Source organism: Enoplosus armatus, chromosome 1 (genome assembly GCF_043641665.1).
Source record: "Enoplosus armatus isolate fEnoArm2 chromosome 1, fEnoArm2.hap1, whole genome shotgun sequence".
NCBI classification, from domain to species: Eukaryota; Metazoa; Chordata; class Actinopteri; order Centrarchiformes; family Enoplosidae; genus Enoplosus; species Enoplosus armatus.
The window spans coordinates 25,260,249-25,287,097 of record NC_092180.1 but is presented as its reverse complement, the minus strand read 5'-3'; the positions used below and the strand labels follow the sequence as shown (position 1 = coordinate 25,287,097).

The window sequence follows — 26,849 nt, the reverse complement described above, 5'->3', positions numbered from 1 at the left end:
TACAGGGGTAAATAATCAACATTAGCTGGCTTCTCGATAGCCTAAGCTACGCTAGCTACCAGTACCACTAACGCTAACTTTAACCCAAGGAGCTAAAAAAAAAAAAAAAAATGTAACGAAACTATTACAAAACTTAACGACTGTACAGGTCCGCCCTCTTTACGTCTAAGATACAGTTCCGGGAAAATTGACAATGGTACGTAAGTTGCTCTAAGCTAACTTAAGGCTAGCTATGCTGCAACAGGGATAACTAACGTACAGCGATGATTAGAGCTAACATTAGTCTGTAGTATAATTGTGACAGCTGAAGGACTATTGTAAGTTAACCTTGGTGGCTTCCCAGGCCCCGTCTTCGTTTCACTGTACGTACTGTTGTACTGTGTTACAATACAACAACTTGCTGAATAGCATTCGTAAGTTTGTTTCGTAAAAACTAACGTTACGACTGAGTTGAGAACAGTATTGCACCTACGTATAACCTTACAGAAATGAGAGAGTAACATTTGCAGTGTTGACAACCTATCTTTTAGTAACACTGAAGTCTTGAATACATGCCAAGTACGTGAGGTTGAGCGTTTGTTTGTGTGTATGTCGTTGCAGAAAGCACAGCTATGTGTAGCTGTGTGCGGAGCTCCAGGGCTCTGTCCCCTGTCCTGCTCCCCAGGCTGCTGCATCCCCAGACAGGGTACAGATTGGCTGGCAGGGCCCTCTGGACATCGCCCCACTGTATGACTGTCAGTGGAGACTCCCAGCTGCTCCCACTGCCCAGCCAGGCCCGTGTGGTGATCTGTGGAGGAGGTGTTGTGGGAACATCAGTAGCCTACCATCTGGCCAAACTGGGCTGGACTGATATAGTGCTGCTGGAGCAGGGCAGGTGAGATAAATGTCTGTAATTTCATTTGTTGGGAATGTCTGAAGTGTTCAAGGTGGTAGGGGGGATTAGTTAATTGAAAAAGCTGCCCTTTTAGGTTTAAGAACCTTGGTAAAGCCCCTGTGTTTACTAGATAAACTTGCCTTGAGAAAGACACTGAATCCCCTCTAGCTCAGTGATTTCTGCTCCGTCACCAACCTTGACCTGTGACATCCCTGTGGGGTTGGGTGTGGGATGGGGTGTACAGACAGTTTCTATTTACCTTAGGAGGGATCAGTAAAGTAATTAGTATAAGTAAACAGCTGAGTCGATTGGATATTATTCTGCTAATGCTGTGTTGCCTGTCCTGTTTTCCTGTTTGCAGACTTGGTGCAGGAACAACCAGGCTGTGTGCTGGCATTGTCAGTGTGGCAAAGCCCATTTCCATTGAGTGTAAAATGGCGAACTACTCCAATAGCCTTTACCAGCAGCTGGAGGAGGAGACTGGCGTCAAAACAGGTCTGCCACTTTGTCATGTTTTGCTGTCGTTCATATTTAACCTGTTGCTATTCATGACGACAGAGGTTTACTATATGGCTAATATTATTATCCTTACTGCAAATAAAGTACCATAATCATTTTCCAAATGCATATGACTTTTATTTATTTTAACAATTTATTCATCTCTTTTATTACCATTACTGCATACTCATAGCATTGTGTTTCAGTGCAGTCATTTTACAGTAATGCAGCTGGAACATTTGCATGTGACTTGCACTACTACCCATTTCCTATTGAAGTGTAAGATATCATTTGATGTGCCTCGGCATAACACTTCCTGTATGTTTTGGCCTTTTCCAAAGCTAGAATGATAATTCCCCATACAGTTTTATAATTATTTTGGCTTTACTCTGTATTTGAGCGGGGAAGAGCTTTGAGTAGTTTGAGACCTGCTGAGTCACATAATATATAATGTGGTGTGTGTGTTTTTGTGTTTTAGGGTATGTGAGGACGGGGTCTCTGTGTCTGGCCCAAAATCAGGATCGCTTCCTCTCTCTGAAGCGCCTGGCATCCCGACTAAAGTAAGACCCAAAACCTCATGTCAATATGTAGTAGAGATACCTTTGGCCGCATCTTGCTGGATGAGGCAGCTCTGCACACTGAGACACAGAAACGTTTCTCATGCTTCTTTGCAAAATTGCTCAAGCTTCAGGTCTTGACTCTGACATGGCCACTCCAGGACTGTATGCCTGGTGGTGGCATGATGCTGCAAGTAACTTGTTTAAACAAATCAACAAGACAGACTACTTTTATTCTTTGACTGGTAATCTGCACTCAGCTCCCATATCTTTTGCCTCCACTCTACTTGAGCTGAATGTTCCTGTCCTCACATCAAAAGGTGAAATAATGTCAGTTTTTTCATGATATTGTATAAGCTGATGTTACACCGCCTACATCTCCGATTTGTTCAGATATTCAAATGATTCAGAGGTCTGGAACCAGGTTAGATATGCAGTGCCTTTTAAGGATAACACCTGTATTAGTATTAGGCCTTCATCTTTCTTTATTACTCTGTTCTTAGGGTGATGGGGATCAGCTGTAACATCATTAAGCCGAAAGAGGTGGCCAAACTCCACCCTCTTGTTAACATTCATGACCTGGTGGGGGCGCTCCACCTCCCTGCGGATGCTGTGGTATCTCCACCTGATGTTAACCATGCTCTGGCTGTGGCTGCTGCTGGACAAGGCAAGAGACTCAAACTCACAACTTGCCTTCGATAGAACATTAATGGCCCACCATAACAAAATGTTTTACAAGCAGTACTTACAGTGCATCCGGAAAGTATTCACAGCGCTTCACTTTTTCCACATTTTGTTATGTTGCAGCCTTATACCAAAATGGATTAAATTCATTTTTTTCCTCAAAATTCTACACACAACACCCCATAATGACAACGTGAAAAAAGTTTTTTTGAGATTTTTGCAAATTTATTAAAAATAAAAAACCTGAGAAATCACATGTACATAAGTATTCACAGCCTTTGCTCAATACTTTGTTGATGCACCTTTGGCAGCAATTACAGCCTCAAGTCTTTTTGAATATGATGCCACAAGCTTGGCACACCTATCTTTGGGCAGTTTCACCCATTCCTCTTTGCAGCACCTCTCAAGCTCCATCAGGTTGGATGGGAAGCGTCGGTGCACAGCCATTTTCAGATCTCTCCAGAGATGTTCAATCGGATTCAAGTCTGGGCTCTGGCTGGGCCACTCAAGGACATTCACAGAGTTGTCCTGAAGCCACTCCTTTGATATCTTGGCTGTCTGCTTAGGGTCGTTGTCCTGCTGAAAGATAAACCGTCGCCCCAGTCTGAGGTCAAGAGCGCTCTGGAGCAGGTTTTCATCCAGGATGTCTCTGTACTTTGCTGCATTCATCTTTCCCTCTATCCTGACTAGTCTCCCAGTTCCTGCCGCTGAAAAACATCCCCACAGCATGATGCTGCCACCACCATGCTTCACTGTAGGGATGGTATTGGCCTGGTGATGAGCGGTGCCTGGTTTCCTCCAAACGTGATGCCTGGCATTCACACCAAAGAGTTCAATCTTTGTCTCATCAGACCAGAGAATTTTGTTTCTCATGGTCTGAGAGTCCTTCAGGTGCCTTTTGGCAAACTCCAGGCGGGCTGCTATGTGCCTTTTACTAAGGAGTGGCTTCCGTCTGGCCACTCTACCATACAGGCCTGATTGGTGGATTGCTGCAGAGATGGTTGTCCTTCTAGAAGGTTCTCCTCTCTCCACAGAGGAACTCTGGAGCTCTGACAGAGTGACCATCGGGTTCTTGGTCACCTCCCTGACTAAGGCCCTTCTCCCCAGATTACTCAGTTTAGATGGCCGGCCAGCTCTAGGAAGAGTCCTGGTGGTTCCGAACTTCTTCCACTTACGGATGATGGAGGCCACTGTGCTCATTGGGACCTTCAAAGCAGCAGAAATTTTTCTGTAACCTTCCCCAGATTTGTGCCTCGAGACAATCCTGTCTCGGAGGTCTACAGACAATTCCTTTGACTTCATGCTTGGTTTGTGCTCTGACATGCACTGTCAACTGTGGGACCTTATATAGACAGGTGTGTGCCTTTCCAAATCATGTCCAATCAACTGAATTTACCACAGGTGGACTCCAATTAAGCTGCAGAAACATCTCAAGGATGATCAGTGGAAACAGGATGCACCTGAGCTCAATTTTGAGCTTCATGGCAAAGGCTGTGAATACTTATGTACATGTGATTTCTTAGTTTTTTATTTTTAATAAATTTGCAAAAATTTCAAAAAAACTTTTTTCACATTGTCATTATGGGGTGTTGTGTGTAGAATTTTGAGGAAAAAAATTAATTTAATCCATTTTGGAATAAGGGTGTAACATAACAAAATGTGGAAAAAGTGAAGCGCCGTGAATACTTTCCGGATGCACTGTATATTCTACCTATAATTATCACCCTTTTACTGTTTCTCCCCCTGATTCTCCTCATCTTTGTTGACATCTCTCCCCCTTCCATCCTCCTTCTTTTTCTCATTTTTGCTTCCTCCTACATCTCCTTGTCTTTCTCCAACCTATCCAGGGGTTCAGATCCTGGAGCGAACCAGTGTTCAGCAGGTTCTGGTAGAGAAGGGTCAAGTGATGGCGGTGGAGACTGACCGTGGCTCCATTGAGTGTGAATATTTCGTCAACTGTGCTGGACAGGTAAACCCCGTTGTGGGATACAATTGGGGAGGCATCAACAAGTCCCAGTTTTCCAAGTAGTGAAGGCAAACCCTTTTGTAAGCATTTGGAAATGTATTCTTTATTTCTGCATTAATTCAAGTCTTGAATTGATTCTGACCGACATTATGCTAATAGATAAACACAGTACGTCTAAACAAATCGGGAGGTCTTAAAGGACAGATTCTAGTGTCTCCCACAGGAAATTAGTTGTGTATTATTTCTTATGACATTAGTGGAAACAGTTGACAGTTTGATGTGGGCAGCTGAGGTGCCAATTACTCCCTAGTTTTGAGTTTGAGTAGCTTCTGTAAATAGCTGATCTTGTCTGGTAGGTTCAGAGCAGCAGATAAACATATTTGTTCTGTCTTTCTCTGCTCTAGTGGGCTTACGAGCTGGGCCAGGCTAGTGAGACGAAGGTGTCTGTTCCTCTTCATGGCTGCGAACACTTCTACCTCCTCACCAAGCCTCTCCAGGAGCCACTTCCACCCAGCATGCCAGGTCTCACGCATCAAACACACACAATTTCTTGCAGCAGGCAGAGATGCTAACATATTTTAAATCACTATTACTGTTTTGACAGCTAAATGTGATGTCTGGAACAGAGAAGAACCTCCACATTTTGATTATTATTATTATAGAAAGAGTGTATGTTCATGCTAATGATTTTAAATGTGTTTATTGATTATTATTTCTGCATGTTAGAGCATGATAATGCATGAGGTTACAGGTTGGCTACAAACAAGCCCAGAGGAGGGGATCTAACTGAGCCTGTGTCTCGTCTCCAGTGGTGATCGATATGGACGGCAGGATATATGCACGGCCATGGCAGGGAGGCCTTCTGTCAGGCGGCTTTGAGAAGAACCCCAAACCCATCTTCACTGAGGGCCGCAACCAGCTGGAGATCCAGAACATGCAGGAGGACTGGGACCACTTTGGTAACAGAGGGAGGGAGGGATGGGAGGCCTAGATGGGAGAGAGGAAAATAGCTTTAAATTATCAAATGAACATAATTGGTAAAATGCAAATAAGATGTCACGCGGTCATATTTTCTCATTGAATAGGAGACAAAATTCTTCAATGATCAATTAATGTTAAATGTTTAGGTTTTGGTGTCAATTTTTAATTTATGTTCAGCAGTTGCACAGAGATAAATTAGTTGTAGACAAGGTGGATTCATCAGTTCATCCACTCAATTATCAATAATGTAGCACAGACACAAGGAGTGTTTTGTTTTGTGCTGTAAGGTGTCTCAATGTTGCTTTAATGGGTAATTTACTGACACATTTGTAGTTGCATCCCAAAGAGTCCAAAGAGGATTGTAGTAATACAGTAGAAGTGTAGCCAGACTGGGCATCTCTATGTTTAGAGTCTACTCTATTTTAAGCTAGCTTGCATGTTTTTGGCCCTGTTAGGTTTTTTACTTGCGTTAAGGCCTGTAGTCCAAACTGCTTGTTTGCACAGCCCAATGTAATTTCTGTACCAATGACCTCACATTTCTTTCTGTTTCATCTCCGATATGTTTTTGGATTCATGATGTCCATTGTATTATAATTTATTTTTATTTAAAAGAAATACATTAATTACTGGGTCAGTTCAGGTGTCAGTAAGCAATGTCACTTCAAAGTACACCCCTCTACACACACACACACACACACACACACACCTGTCTTTTGGCCTTTGCTGTATGTTAGTAATCTGAGATTCCTCATGCAGCGTGACGGGCTGTCAGCAGTGTAACACCAGCCAGCCCTGAACTGCAGCAAGGCACAGAGTCAAAACTAACCTGCCACCGTTTATTCCACAGTTGCAATCATCGTTACTTTTTGACTTTGCATATCGTATTTTAAAGGTAGTACTTGAAAAAAAGACTGTGTCTCATGAATACACAGTATATATATATATATATATATATATATGAATGAAATATATTGGATTGAACACCTCCTGTCAAGAATGACTATACTACTTGAGATAGTGAAGGAGTTTTTCACAAGGTTTGGTCTCAAGTCTTCGATTAAAAACAAGAAAACAAGTTCTTAAGATCTTATGTGTTGTATTTTGGCATCAATAAGTGATTGCCAACAAAATCCTACTGGCAGTGCATTTTTACATTGTCCTGCTGCACTTGAAGTTGTTGCCACTCGGTCAGGTTTGATGCTGGAAAACCTGCTGGACTGTTTATGCCACACGTAGTGGAAGGGTGCAGTTCCAGCAGGAGCTTTAGCTTGTAGAGTCGAATAGCATAGTAGAATAGTAGATGGTGGTTGGCCAAAGGCAATTAGAGCCAACTTGAGTGTTTTGTTCATTTTGTAATATAGAGGGATATGGAGACAAGTAGCAGCCTCATTTTATGGCAGGAAGCAGCAGGGTTTATGGGAAATGTGGCTTTAAATGTTGTAAATGTAAATGCTTTAAATGAGAAATACTAAGATGGACACAACAGCTGGCAGAGCTTTAGGCCAACAATTGCCTTGATCATGGTGCATTTTGTTTGTTAATTACATGAAAGCGTTACTCATTTGAAAATGCAACATATTGATGTGGATGTAGCACCTTTTGGAGAATTTCTTAATAGAGATTATATAGCAACCTTATTTGTCTTTTACCTCCAGAGCCGATGCTCAGTGCCTTGCTGAGGAGAATGCCGGGTCTTGAGTCAGCTGAGATCCATCAGCTGGTCAACTGTCCAGAGTCCTTCACCCCTGACATGCGCTGCCTGATGGGGGAGACGCCAGGTATCTCTGGCTACTACGTGCTGGCAGGGATGAACTCCTCTGGCCTGTCCTTCGCTGGAGGAGCTGGCAAGTAAGCATGGGTATAAGTGTATTTGCTAGAGGATACAGCAGTTACAGTATTTATGAGGACAAACATTACCAAATGCTTTTGAAGAGCAGAATGCAGTGTATTTTTCACCTGAATACATTTATTGGTTTCAAAACATCTCGCCAAAGGACTGCAGTTGAACATTAGCCAGCTGGCTAACGCTGGCACATTAACAGAAATGTTGATTAATGCGCGTTATCCTTATCAGCATTGTGATCATGACATGTTTTGGTTTCATTACAATGAAGCACAAATGGCGTGTTGTGTGGTTTGGTATCCAGGTACCTGGCAGAGTGGATGACCTATGGCTACCCCACTGCCAATGTCTGGCCACTGGACATCAAACGCTTTGGCAACCTACAGAGCAGCCGAACCTTCCTGCGACACAGAGTCATGGAAGTCATGCGTGAGTAGTGAACCCTTGTTACAGTTTGGTGCGTCTTAAAACAAGACTCACATGCCCATACGTACATTTCAAGAGTTATTGCTCGCTCTAATTGTTCCTCCTGTCCTTACTGGCGATTGTCCCTTCCTAGCAAGATTCCAGTGTAAGTGATTTAACCTACTCACACTGCAGAAGCCTCATTAGTTTGTGTTGAACTTCCATTGGAAACATGGAAGTAATCTATTTACAGCCAGCAAGGAGAGGAGGAGTGATTACAGCAACAGCAACAGTAACTAGAAAACAATTGAACCTATCCTTTAGCCAGAGACACAAACAAAAAACTTCGGCCTACATTTCTATGGTGAGAGGCTGGTTTACAACACCATACAGTTGTGAAGGTAAGTTGCACACTGTATGATTGAGCCGTTCTCTCAAGATGAGCAGCACCACCAGCACAATTAACACCATATAATGTAGAGTTTCCAACACCTTAAATGCACTTCAGTATCATCATGATGTCAAGTGTTTTTCAATTTTGCTCTGGTGTGATTAGATCTGTGTGTGTTTGTGTCCAGCCCTGCTGTACGAACTAAAGGTTCCTCGCTGGGACTTTCAGACTGGGCGTCAGCTGCGGACCAGCCCTCTGTATGACCGTCTGGACACCCAGGGAGCTCGCTGGATGGAGAAACATGGTTTTGAAAGGCCCAAATACTTTGTTCCTCCAGGGAAAGGTACAGATTACTCACCAGCAACACGCTACATTCTCATTATCTTGAAGTCCTCTGCAAGCCTCGAGAATCCAAATGATTTTGTAAAATTCATGAAGAAAAGGGTTTCGTAGTAAACGTCAGTGAAACATAGTAGACCCGATGACGCTGATGTCACATGACTGAGAATCACTTTTATAAAAACAGATTCCTTCAACTAGGTATGGTTAATAATGCTGTTTCCTGTCGGCTTTTATTCTAACCACAGACTGCAGCAGGTAATTTCACTGATAAGTTGAGTTGTGTTTTTACGTATTTAAGTATTGTACTGTTGTGTATGACTATATATGTATGCACTGAAACGTTTAAAGAATAAATAATAGGGAGGTAGTATGTGTAGAAGCAGGTCCAGATTTCCAGTCTCTTTCTTCTGAGTGTCAGACACTCAGAGGGAGGAGTTGAACAGTTTGATGGCCACAGGCAGGAATGATTTCCTGTGGCGCTCAGTTGTAAAGTGGGCACTAGAAATGTTTACACTGGATTTAAAGAGCAGTTTCATTTTTATTTTGTATTTCTTAACAGAACGGGGGGCATTGTGAGTTTCAACCTATAATCTAACGCAGCTTAATGAATGAAATCAGCTGCTGTAGTTTGGTTGTATATTCTCAATCCTCCAAGGCACACAATGGCCTACATTTTCTCTAAAGTGTGCCTGGTTTGTGTGTTTGTGTGTAGATCTGCTGTCTCTGGACCAAAGTAAGACCTTCTACAAGCCGGACTGGTTCGACATTGTCGGAGCAGAAGTGAAATGCTGCAAAGAGGCCGTCTGTGTCATCGACATGTCCTCCTTCACCAAGTTTGAACTGACTGTAAGTCATGATGCACACTGGGCATCTCAGCTCTGGATCTGCAGAAAACTGCTGCTGCACTTCCCTCTTTGTGGGTTCAGCCCTCTAAATGTACATTGCTCATCTGGTCACACCCAGTGAGTGATGTCATCATGTGTTTTCCGCCTGTGTTGCGTTCATCTGTGCCAGAACAGCGCAAAATGATTTTGAAACGGCAGATTGTGCAGTTCTCTGTCAACTGGGAGCCGCTGATGCAGCAGTTATGTGTTCTGTCTTTTTAAATGAATGAACGTCAGTCGATGAGTAATGCATCCACTGTGTTTAATTGATTTAAGTCGAACCTTCTGGTCTGTCCTGATCTCCCAGTCAACAGGGGACCAGGCCCTGGACCTGCTGCAACATCTGTGTGCCAACGACCTGGATGTTCCCGTCGGACATATCGTCCACACCGGCATGCTGAATGAGGGGGGGGGCTATGAGAATGACTGCAGCGTCGTCCGCCTCAGCAAGAACAGGTTAGTAACACCTAGGCAATAATACTATTGACATGCAGTGGACCACGGCCATTTAAAGTAACACTTTCGTCCCCTCTCCAGCTTCTTCATCGTCTCTCCGACAGACCAGCAGGTCCACTGTTGGTCCTGGATAAAGAAACACATGCCCAATGACCCACACCTCCACCTGGAGGACGTCAGCTGGAAGTACACTGGTAAATGCGGCACCGCACCATTGTTGAGGCCCTGCAGTGACATCGCCATCTAGTGCCCACACAGTATTAAATGGTGGAAGCAATGTACCAGTATCCCACATCCACTCTCTGCACTTAACCCAGTTATTCAAATGACGCCTTGGGGGACCAAGGGGGTGGTTAATTATGTCCAAAATCTAATTAATATATTTGTAATGTAATTACCTTAACTGTCTGAAATGTGAGCAACACTAGGCCTTCATTCTGTTCTTTATATACAAGATAAAATACCAACTGAGGACCTGTATCCCAAAACTTACCCATGGCATTATACAGTATGTCTCTACCCTAATGATCCAAATATTCTTTATCATCTTTATTATCATTCCATATCATATCAATGGATATTTATTTCCTACAAAGTGACAAACAGAAGTAGCTCAGGTTTTGTAAAAACGATGAAACACTATCTTCTCTTTATTTTCGGACAACTCCTTTGCTATTTTAAGGAGGGTAGCTAGTGAACACTCCTCCCTGACCAGAGCTGAACTTTGTTAATCAGAATGTCTTTGTGTTTACTGTCTCTTGGATCCTTTTACCCACAGCTTTAAATCTGATTGGACCTCGTGCAATGGATGTTCTGGCTGAGTTGTCATATGTTTCCATGACACCTGACCACTTCCCCTCCATGTTCTGTAAGGTAGGAAACAAAGGCTACTTACAATAACATTAATAGAGAATAGTAATAATAATAATAATAATAGTGATGATATTAATTGTTGGAGTAGCTGACGCAGCAGCAACAGTACTTTAGGTTGCACCTGTGGTTATATTAGTGCCATTATTGTTAACAACAGTAACTGCTTATTATCCCCACATTGACCGTGTGCATGTGTGTTTACAGGAGATGAGTGTTGGCTATGCCAACGGGATCAGAGTGATGAGCATGACTCACACTGGGGAACCAGGTTTCATGCTCTACATCCCTATAGAGGTGCGACCTGCTCACACACACAAAACAACATGTATCTAGTCTCCATTCCACAGGATGGTTGGTAAAGTCAGCTTTAAGAAAGTGCTTCATACTGTACATCAAGACTAACATTGGTATTTCCCTCTGCTCTCCACAGTATGCACTGCATGTGTACAACGAGGTGATGTCAGTGGGTCAGAAGTATGGGGTTCGTAATGCAGGGTACTACGCACTGCGCAGCCTTCGCATAGAGAAATTCTTTGCATTCTGGGGTCAGGACCTCGACGCCTTCACCACCCCGCTGGAGTGTGGACGAGAGTTCAGGGTGAAGTTTGACAAGGTCTGTTCAGCTGTGTAACCACATCAAAGTGTAGGATATCAGCCAGTGTGGAGAGTTCTGACTGTTGCTTTCTTGTTTTGTGTCAGAAAAAGCATTGATCCATTGTATTTCTGTCTATTACTTTATTACACCATGACTGGATTATATTAAATGGTTGGAAGATGAGAGAATAATTGCAGGATAATAAAAGGTACAGTGCCATCTGCTTTGCTAAACCCTTAAACACACCCCTGTGTGCTGGGATGTAGAGAAAAAAACCTGCAGGCACAACACTTTACACCAGCAGTGGTGAAGTTTACCACACACATTATTAATGAACAGACCTCACAGTGTGAAACTGCTGTCAGACGAATAGTCATCAGCTGAATCTTTTTACTGCGATGTTATTGAAAAAATGCACATCCCATAACATCTAACGGTGCTTCGTCCTTTATGTCTCCTTTACTTTCTCCTCTGCTCTACTTGGCCCTATTTCTTGTATTTTCTGCCACATCTTCCTTCTCTATGCCTCCATCAGGACACAGATTTCCTTGGTCGCGAGGCCTTGCTGCAGCAGCGCCAGGATGGTGTGTCTCGGCGGTTCGTCATGCTGGTTCTAGAGGACCACGACACCGAGCTGGACCTGTGGCCATGGTGGGGCGAACCCATCTACTGCAACGGTCAGCTAGCCGGGACGACCACCAGCAGCGCCTACAGCTACACTCTGGAGCGCCACGTCTGCCTTGGCTTTGTATCTCCGCCACTGGGCCCGGAGGGGCTCCCCACACCCATCACCCCAGACTTCATCAACCGCGGGGACTACGAGGTGGACATTGCTGGCCAGCGCTACCCAGCCAAAGCCAAACTCTACCCCTTCAGCTCCCTCTTCACCCAACAAAAACGCCGCAAGGAAGACATGGAGTTCAGCAACCTGCAGGGGAAGTGATACGGAGCAATAGAAGGCCTCGGGCTTCTGTGACACTCCAACAGTTCACCAAATCCACTCCAGCACTTACCTTGCAGTGCCAACCTGTCGTCCCTTTTCTAGCTCCTAATCCGAGGGCTGTATGCACAATCACTCCATGTCCCTCTAATATTTAACTTCCTCGCTGCATCCCCCTCTTTCAAAGTGCAATATTCAAGAGGCACTAAATGCTTGAGCTGTATCAAATATGGAGCTCCTGTGTCGTCACATCCTTCGGTTCGTCTTCAGCCCTGCGACACATTTAAACACGGGCCACGCGGCCTCAATGGCTGGTTTACTGAGACAGTCTGTCGGTTAAGTGCCTTTGTCAAGGCAACATCAACAATGTGTGTGGTGAGGACTCTTTCACTTTGTTCACTTTAACCCATCCAGAAGGGATTTTGACTGACAATCTTCTCCAGCAGTGTTCCCGTCACTGTATCATATCGACACTGCACAGTCTGAAACAAATGTCCTTCAATGCTGATGTGCAAATGCCTACGCAGTCAATGTCGCTGTTGACTCTATTGTCATTTTACAAAATTGTACATTTGCTGCTGTAAAGAATATGAGTGATTCAGATACTTTAAACTGTCCACTACTATCGTCCCCACTACGTTATCCTCAACAATGAAGGAAAATATCCTTCTCAGTCAGGGGGGGAATAGTCCTGGGAAAGAGTCAGGAAGCCTGATATAATCATTAGTAAACCGTTGTTGTGTGTGCCGCCCATTACTCGTCTTCCAGTCCTGTTGAAAAGGCTACCCAGGCTCTCCTAAAAGCCTCAAAGCAAAATGACCTTTGTTCTGCTTGTTATTCTGCTGTGCGTCAACCTTGTGCTACTGCATTGACGGTTATATAATCCGACCTTTTATTTATATTTTGTGGTCGTTTTGAAGCAGCGTTGCTCTTTCGATGCTCAAGTTTTGCTTTATTGATGTGCTGTTGAATGTGTGGCTGATGTTAGGTGACCCATAGGTGGGGGGAGGGGGGGCAGAATGGGAAAGCCAGACATCCCAGACAATATCTTACATTGGTGATTCGATGTTTGCCTGACCCAGAGTTAACGGTGTTTGTGTAAAGAAAGGACTTCATTGCGATTTTGAAATAAAGCAATGTATTTTTGTATAGCTAGTGTGTATAAAATCTCTATTTTCAGTACTGCACATTTTTTCTCGTCAAATCAGTTTTAAGGTGAATGCCGTATGACTCGGTCTTGCAGTTGTCCCTCTGATTGTGCATTATTTCAAATGCGTTCCTCTATTGTTCTGTACATGTAGACGTGTGTGTGTGTGTGTTTCACAAACTGCGTGTTCATCAGCTGGGTATCTTAAAGTTAGCAGCTAAATGCTCCAGAGGCAGATTGTTTTACTCGGTCTTATTTCGAGCCTTTAGAAATGTTTAGTGATTCCGTGTGCTTGAGGACACGCTAAAATGAACAGCAACACCAGGCGGACACACCAGGGAGCCCACAGCAATGACTCCCTGTGATTGACAGGCCAAACAACTACATCAGTTATTAATGTTTCACAATGTTGCTTATTTACAGCATACCTCCAACTCTTTCCCCTTTTTATTTCATAGTTAGTTCAAATCCTCCTGATCTCAGGAGCAGGGGGTTCCCCGCAGCACCCGGTCCATTAGTTTGGGGACTGTCTGAAGCACTTCTAAGTTGCTTTAGTTTGGATGTTGCCGAAATCATCTGTTGACAATATCGGAGTATGGAAAGCCTCACCAGGTCTTCAAAAGCGTTGCTCAACTGGTAAATAATATATGATAAGTCATTGGTTTCTGGTATACAACATATTAACTCAGAATGGATCCGGGGAAAAGAAAGCAGCTGCAGAGGGGGTCAGACGTCAGTTATAAAGGGCTAATTTGTCTTTGTGTGTGTTATGTCTGTAAAAAGGTGTAAACATTAATATCAGAGTCCAGTCTGGATTCATTCAGTTTCAGTACTGTGAGCTGACCTGTAACACCAACATTTCTCTAAACCAGTGGCTTTGTGTGACAAACTTTTGGGGCCTCAATTATACAAGAATGTAACACATTTTAGACTTTCTAACATAAATCTGTTGTTTTCTTCATATCAGTATTGTGTAATCAAGGCCCCATTTATAACAGCCCTCAAAGTTAATGCACTTTTGGCAGAGCTCAGCAAGTCCCCATCTTGTGTCATCACTGAAGGCTCAGTGGTTGTGAGGACACCTCTGATTCTGTGAGGACTGAAACACTGATCACATGACCTATTAGATCATTTCAGCCTTTGTGATTTACTTTTTCAGCTGTCCAACTACACTGTCGAGGATATGATTGAAGGGAAATGGCTCAGAGCATTTGCACTAAACAATGGCAGCCTGCCGGTTTTGTTTCTGTCTTGCTGTATGTGGTCACAGGCTTTCTGTGCTACTCAATGTATTTGAAATTTGACAGTTTTCTTGTACTTCAAAGGTTGAAAAACCTCCAAAAATCTAAGGTTTTGTGAAAATGTGGAATGGCCTCCAGAAACATGGTCAAGCATAACTTGTATCATCCAAAAAGTTGAAGGCAAAAAAACAGAATGGTTAAAATAAAAAGGTAATGTCTGTACCAAGTCCGTAGAGAAACGTCAGTTGTAATGATCAGTGATCGGTGAAATGGTAGTGTTGTCGACTTCAGTGCACTCCACACCGCTGGGTAATGGTTTGGTGCATGTTTGTTTTTAACGTTTCCATTAGAACACCACCTGCACTGGACTGATGTGTAAATGTCAGCTTTTTCTCCAGAGCTTTACAATAATGTATTTATATCATGTTAAACAGACTTTGGCTGTCTAATGTACTTAAAGTAAAGCATAAAGAGAACTTTGTTCATAAAAGAGGGTTGAATTTGCTTCATCTGTTCACTTCATGTGTTGTGCGGTCCTGTGAGGCTCTGACAGGGCCAGGTTCAGGGCTTCAGGCCCCATCATGGCTGCGTGACGCCGTTTTCTTTTCCCACACAGAGCCATAAGTGCGTTTCTGCTATCAGTCTAATGAACATCAGGGTGCCTGCAGTGAGACTGAAGGTTTATTCTCGAGACACCTGTTCTCTGCTCATTAATAACACCACCTGCAATTATTCCCATAAATGAATTACGTGAGGTCAGCTCCGATCCAGAAAAATTACATGACAAAACGCTTTATTAACATATTACAATGCAACAGCTTCCGCCTGCTGCAGTGGATTCTGCTCCGCGGAGATCACGTCCTCCTGGCTTTGCGCGGGCGGCACCCGTTGTGTGGCACGGGGGTGTTGTCAGTGATCGACACCACCTCCAGGCCTCCCATCGTCAGGCCTTTGATCGCAGACTGCACAACAGAGAAAAATACATTCATTCATTAACAAAGCTCATGGGGACAGATCAAGTCGGAGGCTCGTTAACCGGTCTGAAATGATCCTCAGTACAAATTCTTCAGGGGTCAGTAGTACAAGATAAAAAACATGGTTCACGTTCACTCGGATCCTATCGTGCCCCTTTATACTTTCTATACTTTCATGTGCTAACCTGGACCTTTGAAATATGAGGCCAGCTTTGCTCATGAAATAACCACGAAAATAAGTGTGTCCGGTGTTCATTTGATGATTTGCTGCTTCCATCTGTTTTATACGTTTGTTAATTAAATATCTTTGGGTTTTGGACTGTTGCTCTGGCAAAACAAGCTCTTTGAAGATGCCACCATGAGCACTGAGAAATTGCGATGTGCATTTTCTTTTTTCATTTTATAAACTAAACAAAAAATAAAAGAGATTAATATGCAAATAATCTAGTAGTAACACAGTGCTAATGGTTGAATAATATGATTTACAATAATTAAGCCTTTTTTGGGGCCTACAGATACACTGCCATGGGCTCACAAGGCAATAATTCACAACAGCTACACGTTTACTTTCTCTACTCACCAGACGTCCAGGACCGATACCTTTGACCACAACACGGACAAAGGTCACTCCCTTTGCTGCGGCTTTCTGTTCAGAGGAAGACACACACAGAAGATTGACGTCTACATGTGCAGCCATCCGTCCGACTCCTGTATTCAGAGCAGCTAGATACGTTACGTTTGGTACTCCTCCAGCATTAGGAGACATGAATGATGCCGAGGTTAAAGGCCAAAATAGCAACACTTAGAATTATTCCTGAAGCTAAAATGTGTGAAGATGTCGAACCATGGAGGTCAATAGATGTGATTAATAACCATAAACTGCCAACATTACTTAATATTTTGCCACTGCACCGTATGAATACTATTAAGACATCACCTTTATATAATGGTAAAAACAGCACAAAAAAAGGCACCAAAAATGGCTAGAAGGCCATCAGACTGTTGTTCCATTTTCAAAACTCTTATACAGGGCAGAACAACTTCTGTGTTGGCATTTTATCAATATTTTCTAGGCCAAGCGATTCATGAAATAATAATAATAATCAACAGTTGCTGCCCTAATTTATTGTCTGTAGAAAAGAATAACTTGACCAGCATTACTTTTTTTTTTTTAATACCTTTATTAAAATGTAGTCACCATGTTTTCATATTCAGCGCTACAACATCTAAAAACAGCAGATCAGAGGTCAGAATAATCTGCCCATGTGATAAAAGGCTACAGTAGCACTATGATAAAGCACTTCATTTGTCCAGTGCGTTTACTGCGAATCAGTGTGACCTTAACCCTGTTAGCCAGCAGTCTTCATAAATCACGCTAATATAAAGACTAAATGAGCATTTAACACCACTAACTGCTGCACTTTGTCACAGTCCTTAGAGAGGGCAACTTACAACAAACATCATAAAAATTAATTTTCAGAAATTATATGTTGTGACACAGAGTGAAAAGGATAACAGAGTGGCCTAGCGCTTAGAGAGACTGTCCAGTACTTCAAATCCTCGACAGTCACATGTTCTTGAGCAAGACACTGAACCTGATTTCTCACAGTGAGTTACGGGTGTCAGAGTTAACATGTGAGAACTTACCGCCGCAGCGGAGATGCCTGCAGTCTGAGCAGCTACGGGCGTCGACTTCTTGATATTCTTGAAGCCTTCTGTTCCGCAGGATGTCCGGACCATCGGCTGTCCTTCGCTGTCTGTCAGCTGGATGTGTGTGCTGGTGCAGGACAGGACAGTTTACTGGGTCAATGGCTCGCAACTGAGCGGTCAGAAATATGTATTTCATACACTGTCACACTGATGACAAGTTGTTCCCCATAACTGGTTTGACTGCATCACATGACATCTCAGTAAAATGTTGATCAGCTCTGTGGGGCTCTGCTTCACTTCCACCAGCTTCTTCTGGTTCAGGAATTGAATTCTGTCCTGCAAATCACTTTCTACTCAACTCAACACCCACTAGACTCCACTAAACCATCAAAGTACTTTTATTTCACCGGGGTGGGGTTAATAATAACTACTAATTAAAAAAATAAAGGTAGATATTCAATTTCACTGTGTATTTTCTATTTTATTGCGTCTCTTTCTACTTGCGTGACAGATGGATGTTACAATCTGCTCTCCAACAGCAGGATTACTGTGTCTCTCTTGAAAGCAGAACACTAAAGATACCAGTGTCTGAATAATTGTACATATGTCTTCTCACACAGAAGTAAGTGACGTTATTAATTGCACTTTGTCTGTGTCTGACAGGTCAATACGTCTGCTGTAAAAGGGTCATTGAGTTTTATCTTCACTCCATATTTATCCCACTATACCCATCTAGGATCCACACACCTAACCTAAATGATTGGAATTTCTGGAATCGTATAATGATTGTTGCAATGACTGTGTAGCTCTGCTATGTCAATGTCAATACACTAACAATCTCTTTTGATTGTCATATTTGAAGTTTCCACTTACTTGTTGTATGTGGCTTTGATGTGAACGATTGGTAACTCCTCAAACTTCTTTCCAGCCCATCTCAGTGGACTGTCCTGACCAACTGTTGGAGGAAAATGGCTAAAGGATAAAAAAAACAAAAACCCCCGACGGTTAATATCTCGTCAACATTGTCATACTGCAGTGAAAATATTAGAAACAATCCAGAACCCTTCTGTCAGTAGACATGTACAGATGTGTGGCGTTGTCTGACCTGAAGCCTCTGGAGGTTTCCCCAGAGTCTGTGGTGGATGCTGCTGGCTCCTGAAGTCTGACAGCGCTGGTGCATAATGTTCGCTGCAACCCTCTGCTTCCACATCTGTGCACACAACATTTCATTAGCACCATCGTCATAAATCAGTGTGGCACTAGTGTTATGTTGACATTACGTAAAGTTAAATGAATGCTACATAACTCTCAGCATGCAGCGGACTGACTTTATCAGAGCTAACGTTAGCCGTTAGCTAACAAGGATGCTAGTAAACCATACCCATAAAACACTTACAGAGAGCTCCCATTTGCATTTAGGGAGGCAGCCAGCTGTCGGACTACGTTACTCACAGAACTAACTAATATACAATTTAATTTATACATGTTTGATATGGTTCTATACAAATTCGCTGTCGGACAGTTGGCTAGTTTATACACAACAAACGTGACATTGAAGGTTCTACAAGTCCAGACCAGACCAGTATTATCTTTATTTTCTAGGGGTGGTAAAGTCATGACGACATTATTCTTATTCTTATTACAAATACAATCATCGCTTGAAAAATGTATTTAAAAATGTCACTATTCAATTAATAAATATTGTAATCTATTTCTGTAGTACATCTAGCGAGATGTTTTCTTTTTAAAAAATATAATAATATCAGCCTCCCCCACTTTTATCAGAATAGACCATCCGTTTTTCTGCACAGAATTGTGGGTAGAAGTAGAAACGTGCTGCCTTCAGGTACTTAGTAAACCCTCGTAAGCATGATACTATCATGGTGAACACTCGCTTGAAGCCCTCTAGTAATAATCAATCTGCCTCATGTTCTAGAGAAACCAAAACACAACACTTCACATCGAGCACTAGCGTTAATGTTTTTATCTTGTATTCTGGTGTCACCACAAGGGAATAACGTGGTTGAAAATCCCACTTCCAGCCTGTTTCCATGAGTAGTGGCCAGCGTCACGATTTTTGACGCAGACAGTGAATGTAGCAGAAGAAGATGGCTGCGCCCTGTAGAAGGATGGCGAGTCGCTCTCTCTTACAGTTTGTGTCTTGTTTTAGCAGGACAGCGGTCGGGAACACGGGGCTTCGTCAATTTTCCGGCACTTCTGTTTGTCGCGCGACTTTGCAGACCAAGAGCGTAACGGAAAGAGCGAGTTCTCCGTGGAAGTTGATGGCAGCGGTGTGCCTGCAGAGGCTTCCGGTCATATCAACGGACCTCAGCCCGATAGAGCAGCAGTTCAGACAGATGATGCGCCAGGTGCGTTTGGTCAGCATGGAAGAGGAGTAAACAGTGATGTAGAGAGCAGCAAAACGGTTTGCTGTCTGTGCCGAACGACAGGTGTTACACCGAAATCCGTGTCCCGTCAAATCCTGTGAATATAATATAATTCCCAATCAGGTCCAATGGGTCACATAATCCAGTGTAACACCCGGTTTCCTGTTTGAAAACGCATCACTCAGAACTAGTGAAATATGATTTTAAACCCTCTCTAATTATTTAGGGAGGATCAACATATTGTAAGTAATCAATCTAAGACCACTGAACAGTACGGTCCGTTTATAGAATCAAAACATATTTTTATCAGAAGTTCATTGACAGCTGATTTGCGTAAATGTACTATATATGAGTCCTTTAGGATTATCATGATGTATATTTTGTCCATATTACTTTGTGCTTCTGCACATTTTATGCAGCTGTAGACTCTCGGATATTTCACATATTGTCACAATTTCTGTAGAATAATGTTTACAGAGGGATGTGAGGTAGATCAGGTCAGTAAATAGAGGTCTGCAAAGCGTCCTGGAGTTTGAGATCAAGACCCGACTTCTTTTTCAGATGGAGCTGGAGAAAAGCTCGCTGTCGGACCACGAGCTGCGGCTGCTGGAGGACGCTGAGAGAATGAGTCGTAAGCAGGCAGAAGACTACGACTCGGATGAAGAGGATGACCGCGGGGACCAGGAGATCGTGTTGGCTCAGGACCTGGAAGACTCCTGGGAGCAGAAGCTGAAGAACTTCCAGCCAGCACTGAGGGTCAAAGGTCAGCATGGGAAATAATATGTTTGACCTGTGGGGTAAACCAGAATATACACTATATGAAAATATACTTAAATATCCCACATGCGTCTGATGAAATAGATGTGCTTGAACGTGATATATTTTAGTATTCTTCCTTTTGTCTTGCTTCAATCATTAATCAAGTAAAACAGAATGGAAAGAAAATAAGATGATCTGAAGGCATCTCATACATCTGGGTTTAAAGTCATTTATCAGGGAGGAAGACACTTATATTACTTTCAGTACAGGATTCTAATGTTTTTTTGACATTCACAAAATCTATTCACTCCGGCGCTCCATATTTGCATTTTATTCCCTGTGACATTTCCAAACTCTGTGTACATTTTGCTCGAGAGTCACCGAGAGACAAAGCTGTTGTGAAGCCGCTGACGGCCCTGTCTCCTTGTTTAGCTGATGTAGATAAGGACTTGACCTCACTGGAGCGCTGCCTGGCCAACTCGCTGGTCCTCCTGGCCGAGCAGCAGGTCGGCGATGAGAAGCTGTGGCTGCTGCCTCAGACTCAGTGGCAGGAGGGTGAAACGCTGCGGCAGACGGCCGAGAGAGCCCTCGCTGCATTGCCAGGTAACAGGAGTTTATAAAGGCTGATAGGAGGAATGTTTACATGAAGCTGCTGATATTCAGTCTTTAAAGTGCACTGTGCATTCAAGTGTTTTCCCTTGAATTCTGTTAAATCATCGGGCACGTGAAGTCCACTGAATCCATGTTTAATGCAGCTCCTTAATGCACAGAGACCATTAAATTACTATATAAAATGTTATACATACAGACAACACTGGCTGACGTCAGAAGTTTTTATGTGATTATATCATCTTTCTAATTGTTCTGATGCTTTCTGTGATGGTACCTTTTTTATTCTACCACTAGGAGTCACCAAAGTAGAAGTGTTCAAACCCTACACACAGGGGCTTTAATAAAAGCTTGGTTTTGCGTGGATATATCAGCAAAGTCATCTACAGTACAGTAGACAGCAATCCATGCTTTTATCTTAGAGGTATTCTCCTAAAACTCCTACAATATATGCAATATATCTGTATGTTCTCCCTATATGTAGAATTATTTTTATATTGCTAATTAGCTCCTTCAAATCTTAAACATGCTACAAACATGGCAGAGAGTTGGTTTGGTCTCAGAAGGAGGGAGGACACGATGAAGTCAGGGATTCTTCGAACAACCAAACAAATAATGGAAACTGCGTGAATGCTATTTCCTGTCTTTATATTCATTTATGTCAGTGCATTATGATGATATGGATTATCGCTATTATCAACAGACTAATGCTACTCACACCAGTTGCACTGATAGAGACCTGATTATGATAGATAATGTTTTATTTATCTTTACTACAAGAGCGCCCTTCTTAACTGCCTTACCTTAAATCTATGGTCAATTCTGGCGTCTCTTTAGGAGAATGTTAACTGTGAATCAAACAGAATATTAAAGAGTGAGGAGGGCGTGGGGGAAATTGGTTATAATGTATTTCAGTTAGCCTCAAAGCCATAGCTTTCGGCAGGATATGAGGTGCTGTTATAGGTTGTATTATTGTCAACACGCTCCATTTGCTGCGTTATTACTGTATCCACATCCTAATCTCTTTAGCTGTGATGACCCAGTTTTATCCTCGGGATCATTAAAGTTTGATGTGATCTTATCTAAAGAAGCTGTGTGTGTGTATGGTGCAGTACAACCATCCATATTAACCACAAGAGGGTCAAACCTTCCTTAAAGCTCCAACCAACGTTTATACACACTGGGTTTTACCAATCATATTGTAGTAGCTGGTTCCACTTAGGCCTCCGCTGGTGTCTTATTAGGTCAGATTAGGCTTCTGTTCATAGATCAGCAACAGTGAGCAAATGACAGGAAGGACATTTGGGGTCACAGTCAAAATATGGAACCAGTGACCCTGTCATGATCCCTCGCACAAGATATTTAACATTTTCTCTCTGCATCCGACGGATATCAAGCCTTTGAGCTCTTAAGCATTTAAATGAAACGCCAGTGACTGAGTATGTTAAACTGTTTCACAACATCGCTCATGAACTATTAATGTGCCGACTCCATCAATCACTCCCCATTAAGGCTTTCCACTTGACATTAACGTTAAAGTGTCTTACAGTAGCGGGAGTCAATCCATTTTTAATATAGCTGGACTCAGTGGGAATTTAATCACTAACATGCCCTCACTCTGCATGTTGGGACTACTGGGAGCTTGTGATGTAGATGACATGAGATTGGATTATAACTTAATTGAGAAAAGTGTTGTTGTCACAGCAGAGAATGAGAAACGGAGCATTAGGGTAATGCAGCACTTAATTATACGATTGTACAACTGCGTTACATTTAGGAACATCTGCACTTTGGCTCGCCTTTTTGTCTCCAGCTGAATGAACTCACAACCTGTTCTCTTCCTGCAGCAGCTGGTTTCAATGCGACTTTCCTCGGCAACGCCCCCTGCGGAGTGTACAAGTACAAACTGCCCAAAGCTGCCCGGACGGGGAGCTCGGAGGGAACAAAGGTGTTCTTTTTCAAAGCCATTCTGTCAGACGGCGCCCCCACCGCGGCCCCAAATGCTCCTTTACTTTGGGTGAAGAAAGGTGAATTGCAGCGCTACCTGAAACCAGCGTACATGATGAAGATCGACCGCTTCATCCTCGGCCTGTGACGCCTAAACTCAGAACGGGGACACTGACTAACAGAGCAATATTTATGAGGCCCAGAAAGTCACCCTTATCTGTCGTCTTGTATCATAAAATGTCCTTTCATTCAATGTATAAATAAATTGTTTTTCCACACAAACCCTCAGATCTGACCTGCCCTTTAGAAATCGTCTTAAAATTGGTCCTAAACTTTGATGTGTGAGTCCAAAAATTAATTGTAAAAAAAAAAGCTAAACTGTATATAATATATAGTATATAAGTGTGATTCTAAAGTAGTAAGTAGACTACAATTAGGTCTATCCACAATGCCCTCTCCCAAGCACTGACTCTCCCAATAGCAAGCCTCAAAGGGTGACAAGCTGCATCACTTTGTCAATGCATGCATACTTTTAATATCTTAAAACATACAAGAGGAAAGCTTACATAACCCCTACAGCAACCCCAGCCCAGCACTATTATTATTGATGTGGTTAATGTGAACATGGGGGAGGATCGTATTCATCATGTCTATTGGTAGTGTGTATATTGGGACAGACCTTAGTTCCATTAATTCTCTCAGTGAGCAATTCCAGTTAGCCAGCTTTCCCCAAATGTCAGGACCCAGGAACTGGCTCACCTAAGTGGAATGCAGCCATCATTACTGTGCCTTTACTGCTATGACGTGTCAAGATATCTGTTCATGGATGCCACTTTTTCTTGATAGTAAGACTCACGGCAAAAGCAGTTAGGAGTGACCAGCCAGGAAGTTCACCAAAACCACATCTTTATCAGTCATAAGAAAGCGCATTCATATACATGTTACCAGAATAAAAAGAGTTGTGGTGGGTATGAAAGAGCAAACGTAACATAACAGAAATGGCAAATGAAGCCGATTTCTAAATGTATCATTTTGCTTCATGGAAACGTTGCATTTTTAGATCAAACTGTAAGTTCTCTGTTCCCAAAGAGCAGAAACAATTAAAAATGTCTGTGGTGAACATATGTTATGTTTGGATATAGTAAACAGTCACTATATCCTGTCCAAGCTCTTTTTAGATTTTTAATAAAATATCTGCCTTTGTCAACATTACTACAGTGGGAAATATCTATCTAGAAGCTTTCCACTTGAACGCCTCAATATATTGAAGTATATATAATGTGGGATACAATGCAGGATGGGTAGTCCTAGTCACGACAAGGTGTGTATGAAGCTGTGATGACTGATTTGATGCAGCCATGACGCGGCATTTTGGGGGCCTGCTATTGGCTGATTCAGTTCTCCGAGTGAGGGCATTTTGGACAGATATGTTTGTGGTTTAATCACACTTAGATGTTGTTAAAAGTTACTTTCAGTAAGCAGAATTTTATAAGGCAAAGTTTAGGACCATTTAAGACCTTAGAAGTTTTATACCTACTGGCCCACAACCGAATAGTATCTGGTCAGCCGTCAGTGAGAAATTCAGTGCATATCAGGAAGTTTTCCATTATTTTTTCCATATTAGCTTATATATTAACATCATTTTAACTTGGCGTCTTGCTGTAAGTGTTTTTGTTTTGAGCTCACATCGAGCTCTGGACAGGGTTTGCCATTTGGAGTGCACTGTTGAACTGTGTGGGCCCGGCAGGCCAGCTAGAGGTGAAGTGTTGATCTCCAGCGGCAGGCACATTCTCGTTGTCTAACAATAGATGGCAGTATTTGCACAGCAGCCGCAGAGGAGCGCCGTGAGAAGCTGTGTAATTACGCCTGTGTGGTGACCTCAGACGGGGACTGCAGAGAGAGCTTTTCTGATCAACTTGGCTTCCTCTTACTCATACTGAAAATATCCATCATAGCAGGCTAATGTTCTTTTGGAATAGCTACGATAATTTGTTTTAGGTAAGAGCATTCTGATGTTCCCGACCCATTCTCTGCAATCAGCCCTTTCTATTTGTGTCTGCGGGGACAAGGAATTATTAATGTTGTAGACATCGGCATTAGATTTTTCCATCTTTATTTCCAGGGTTTGCAGCTCCGCTCCGACAGTTGAGATGTGAGATGTGAAGGTCAGGCCGAGCTAATAAAGGCCATTTCTAACTGATAAGACAATTTGGTTTGCACACAGAACCTCTTATTGTTCTGCCGGCTGACAATGGTTTCCTGCTGCCCTCAATCTGGTTCTAGTACCTGACGTCAAATCAAGGTGTAATCACAGGTACAAAGAGAGCAACAGTCGCTGCTTTCATCTCTAAGGGGGGTCAGATGAAAGGCATCTTCACCCAGTTTGTAGTGAAAGGGCCTTAGACGTTAGACGTTGACTTGGGATCAGAGGGTTACCAGTCTGAATCCTGAAAACATCAGGGAATTGTAAGTGACCAAATGTCTCTCTACCCTCCTTGGAAAACCAATGTCAAGGTGCCCTTGGGCAAGGTGCTTCACCCGCACCTGCTCTTGTTCAGTGGAATACAAGAGAAGACTGTTTGTTGGTGTGAAATAACTCTAATTGCAGGATAGATGAATGTTAAAGGGGCCCTCCACCAATTCTACATGTCAAAATAGATTCAATCATACTACTTTGACTGTGAAAACAATTATAAAATGTCTTCCGTGTCTCTGGAGGAGCTTTGTCAAGTCTCAGAAAATTACACATCAGGGAGGGTTTAACTAAAACATGCCACGAGTGGCAGTATGGGAAGTGTAGGACTAAAATATTTACCATTTTTTAAAAATCCAGTCACTTATGAGTCTCCCAAACTTTATGACACTAAACCTCCTGAGTATTCTTTAAAATGTTCGAAAAAGGAAACGAGTACCCTTTAATATTATCCATCACTAGTAGTTAAAGGCATAATCCAGCAATATAATGTTGCATTTTCATGAATGTCGGCGACTTGTGAGTGACACAAAAAAGAATGGTCAAAAAGGAAGCAGCAGAGGCTGAGATTTTTAGTTCCTACTGTGGGTCAAGCTCCAAAAACACTGGATCCTACATTTCCCAAAATGCAACTCAGTAGCATCTTGTGTTAGACTTCCCCTGACTGGTAAATGCCCACATCTTTCAACCTCCATGCCCCAGTTTGTAATACAGGCTTTTCATTGTAAACATTTATTTTTTTTTTAGCCCAAGCTGAGATGACCCTGATGACATCACTATGACATCACCAGAGTTACTTTATAAAGTATCCAGACAAAACACATTATACAACCGTTTTCTCAGACTGAGTAGTATTCCTCATGATAAGAAAATGAAAATTAAGTCAAAAGTTTTCCTAATTTTCTAGAGCAATTGATTCATTTTAGACTGTCTCCAAGCAAAACTTAGCAAGACAAATGTGTACACATGTACAATCAGTGCTATTGGTTTGTCTTATGAATGGGGTTTCCCCTTTATAAGATCATGTATCATACCCAGGCACAGTCCAAATCCAAAACACCTGAACAGACAGAGACAGGCAGAGGCAGAAGATCCCGACTTCACTTCAATAAAGTATCTCACCTTCTCTTCCTGCCACAGGCTGGCCCCCAGTCTACCTCTTCATCCAATTAGATAGCACATGATAGCACCAGGAGAACAAATGTCAACAGAAAGGTCTTGCAGTTTTTCGCCACTGAAAAGGGTAAAAGAGAGACGGTAAATGCCGAGGATGAGGCGGCTCGGAGGTGGCTGATGGCCGCTTTTCGAGCCCCCCGTTGAAACAGTTACACATAGAGCAGAGGATGCTGCCGCCCCGCCGCACTGTCACACTC

The 26,849-nt window shown here is 42.7% G+C and overlaps 3 protein-coding genes across 4 annotated transcripts; 2 read left to right on the top strand and 1 right to left on the bottom strand.

Moving 5' to 3' along the window:
* The first annotated feature begins 1,235 nt into the window (after positions 1-1,235).
* On the top strand, positions 1,236-15,167 carry pdpr (pyruvate dehydrogenase phosphatase regulatory subunit). 2 transcript variants are annotated; one of them, XM_070927519.1, is made up of 16 exons: positions 1,236-1,369; positions 1,851-1,932; positions 2,433-2,596; positions 4,461-4,582; positions 4,984-5,101; positions 5,389-5,538; positions 7,216-7,408; positions 7,708-7,832; positions 8,387-8,542; positions 9,254-9,387; positions 9,733-9,881; positions 9,963-10,075; positions 10,660-10,754; positions 10,959-11,048; positions 11,185-11,367; positions 11,885-15,167. In XM_070927519.1, exons 1-16 carry the CDS (start codon positions 1,309-1,311, stop codon positions 12,290-12,292), a joined length of 2,343 nt encoding a protein of 780 aa, XP_070783620.1. In that variant the 5' UTR covers positions 1,236-1,308; the 3' UTR covers positions 12,293-15,167. The 2 variants fall into 2 exon arrangements, with proteins under 2 accessions (XP_070783620.1, XP_070783690.1); XM_070927589.1 differs by lacking the exons at positions 4,461-4,582; positions 4,984-5,101.
* Positions 15,168-15,453: 286 nt separating this feature from the next.
* mrps11 (mitochondrial ribosomal protein S11) lies at positions 15,454-18,831 on the bottom strand. Its single transcript, XM_070909114.1, has 6 exons — positions 18,698-18,831; positions 18,407-18,511; positions 18,175-18,273; positions 17,299-17,428; positions 16,232-16,297; positions 15,454-15,639 (listed from the first exon to the last, which is right to left on the bottom strand). Exons 1-6 carry the CDS (start codon positions 18,784-18,786, stop codon positions 15,532-15,534), a joined length of 597 nt encoding a protein of 198 aa, XP_070765215.1. The 5' UTR covers positions 18,787-18,831; the 3' UTR covers positions 15,454-15,531.
* Positions 18,832-19,409: 578 nt separating this feature from the next.
* Positions 19,410-23,272, top strand: mrpl46 (mitochondrial ribosomal protein L46). Its single transcript, XM_070909400.1, has 4 exons — positions 19,410-19,670; positions 20,250-20,451; positions 20,880-21,050; positions 22,904-23,272. The coding sequence occupies exons 1-4, from the start codon at positions 19,410-19,412 to the stop codon at positions 23,149-23,151; spliced, it is 882 nt and encodes a 293-aa protein (XP_070765501.1). The 3' UTR covers positions 23,152-23,272.
* The last annotated feature ends 3,577 nt before the right edge of the window (positions 23,273-26,849 follow it).

Excerpts from the sequence above, each read along its gene's own strand:
- mrpl46 (XM_070909400.1), top strand. The coding sequence starts at position 19,410 with ATGGCTGCGCCCTGTAGAAGGATGGCGAGTCGCTCTCTCTTACAGTTT. Across the intron at positions 20,452-20,879 it reads GCCAGCACTGAGGGTCAAAG|CTGATGTAGATAAGGACTTG; the intron begins GTCAGCATGGGA and ends CTCCTTGTTTAG. Across the intron at positions 21,051-22,903 it reads AGCCCTCGCTGCATTGCCAG|CAGCTGGTTTCAATGCGACT; the intron begins GTAACAGGAGTT and ends CTCTTCCTGCAG.
- mrps11 (XM_070909114.1), bottom strand. The coding sequence starts at position 18,786 with ATGTATAAATTAAATTGTATATTAGTTAGTTCTGTGAGTAACGTAGTC. Across the intron at positions 18,512-18,697 it reads AATGCAAATGGGAGCTCTCT|ATGTGGAAGCAGAGGGTTGC; the intron begins GTAAGTGTTTTA and ends TTGTGTGCACAG. Across the intron at positions 15,640-16,231 it reads GTATCGGTCCTGGACGTCTG|TCTGCGATCAAAGGCCTGAC; the intron begins GTGAGTAGAGAA and ends TCTGTTGTGCAG.
- pdpr (XM_070927519.1), top strand. The coding sequence starts at position 1,309 with ATGGCGAACTACTCCAATAGCCTTTACCAGCAGCTGGAGGAGGAGACT. Across the intron at positions 9,882-9,962 it reads GTCCGCCTCAGCAAGAACAG|CTTCTTCATCGTCTCTCCGA; the intron begins GTTAGTAACACC and ends TCCCCTCTCCAG. Across the intron at positions 11,368-11,884 it reads TCAGGGTGAAGTTTGACAAG|GACACAGATTTCCTTGGTCG; the intron begins GTCTGTTCAGCT and ends TGCCTCCATCAG.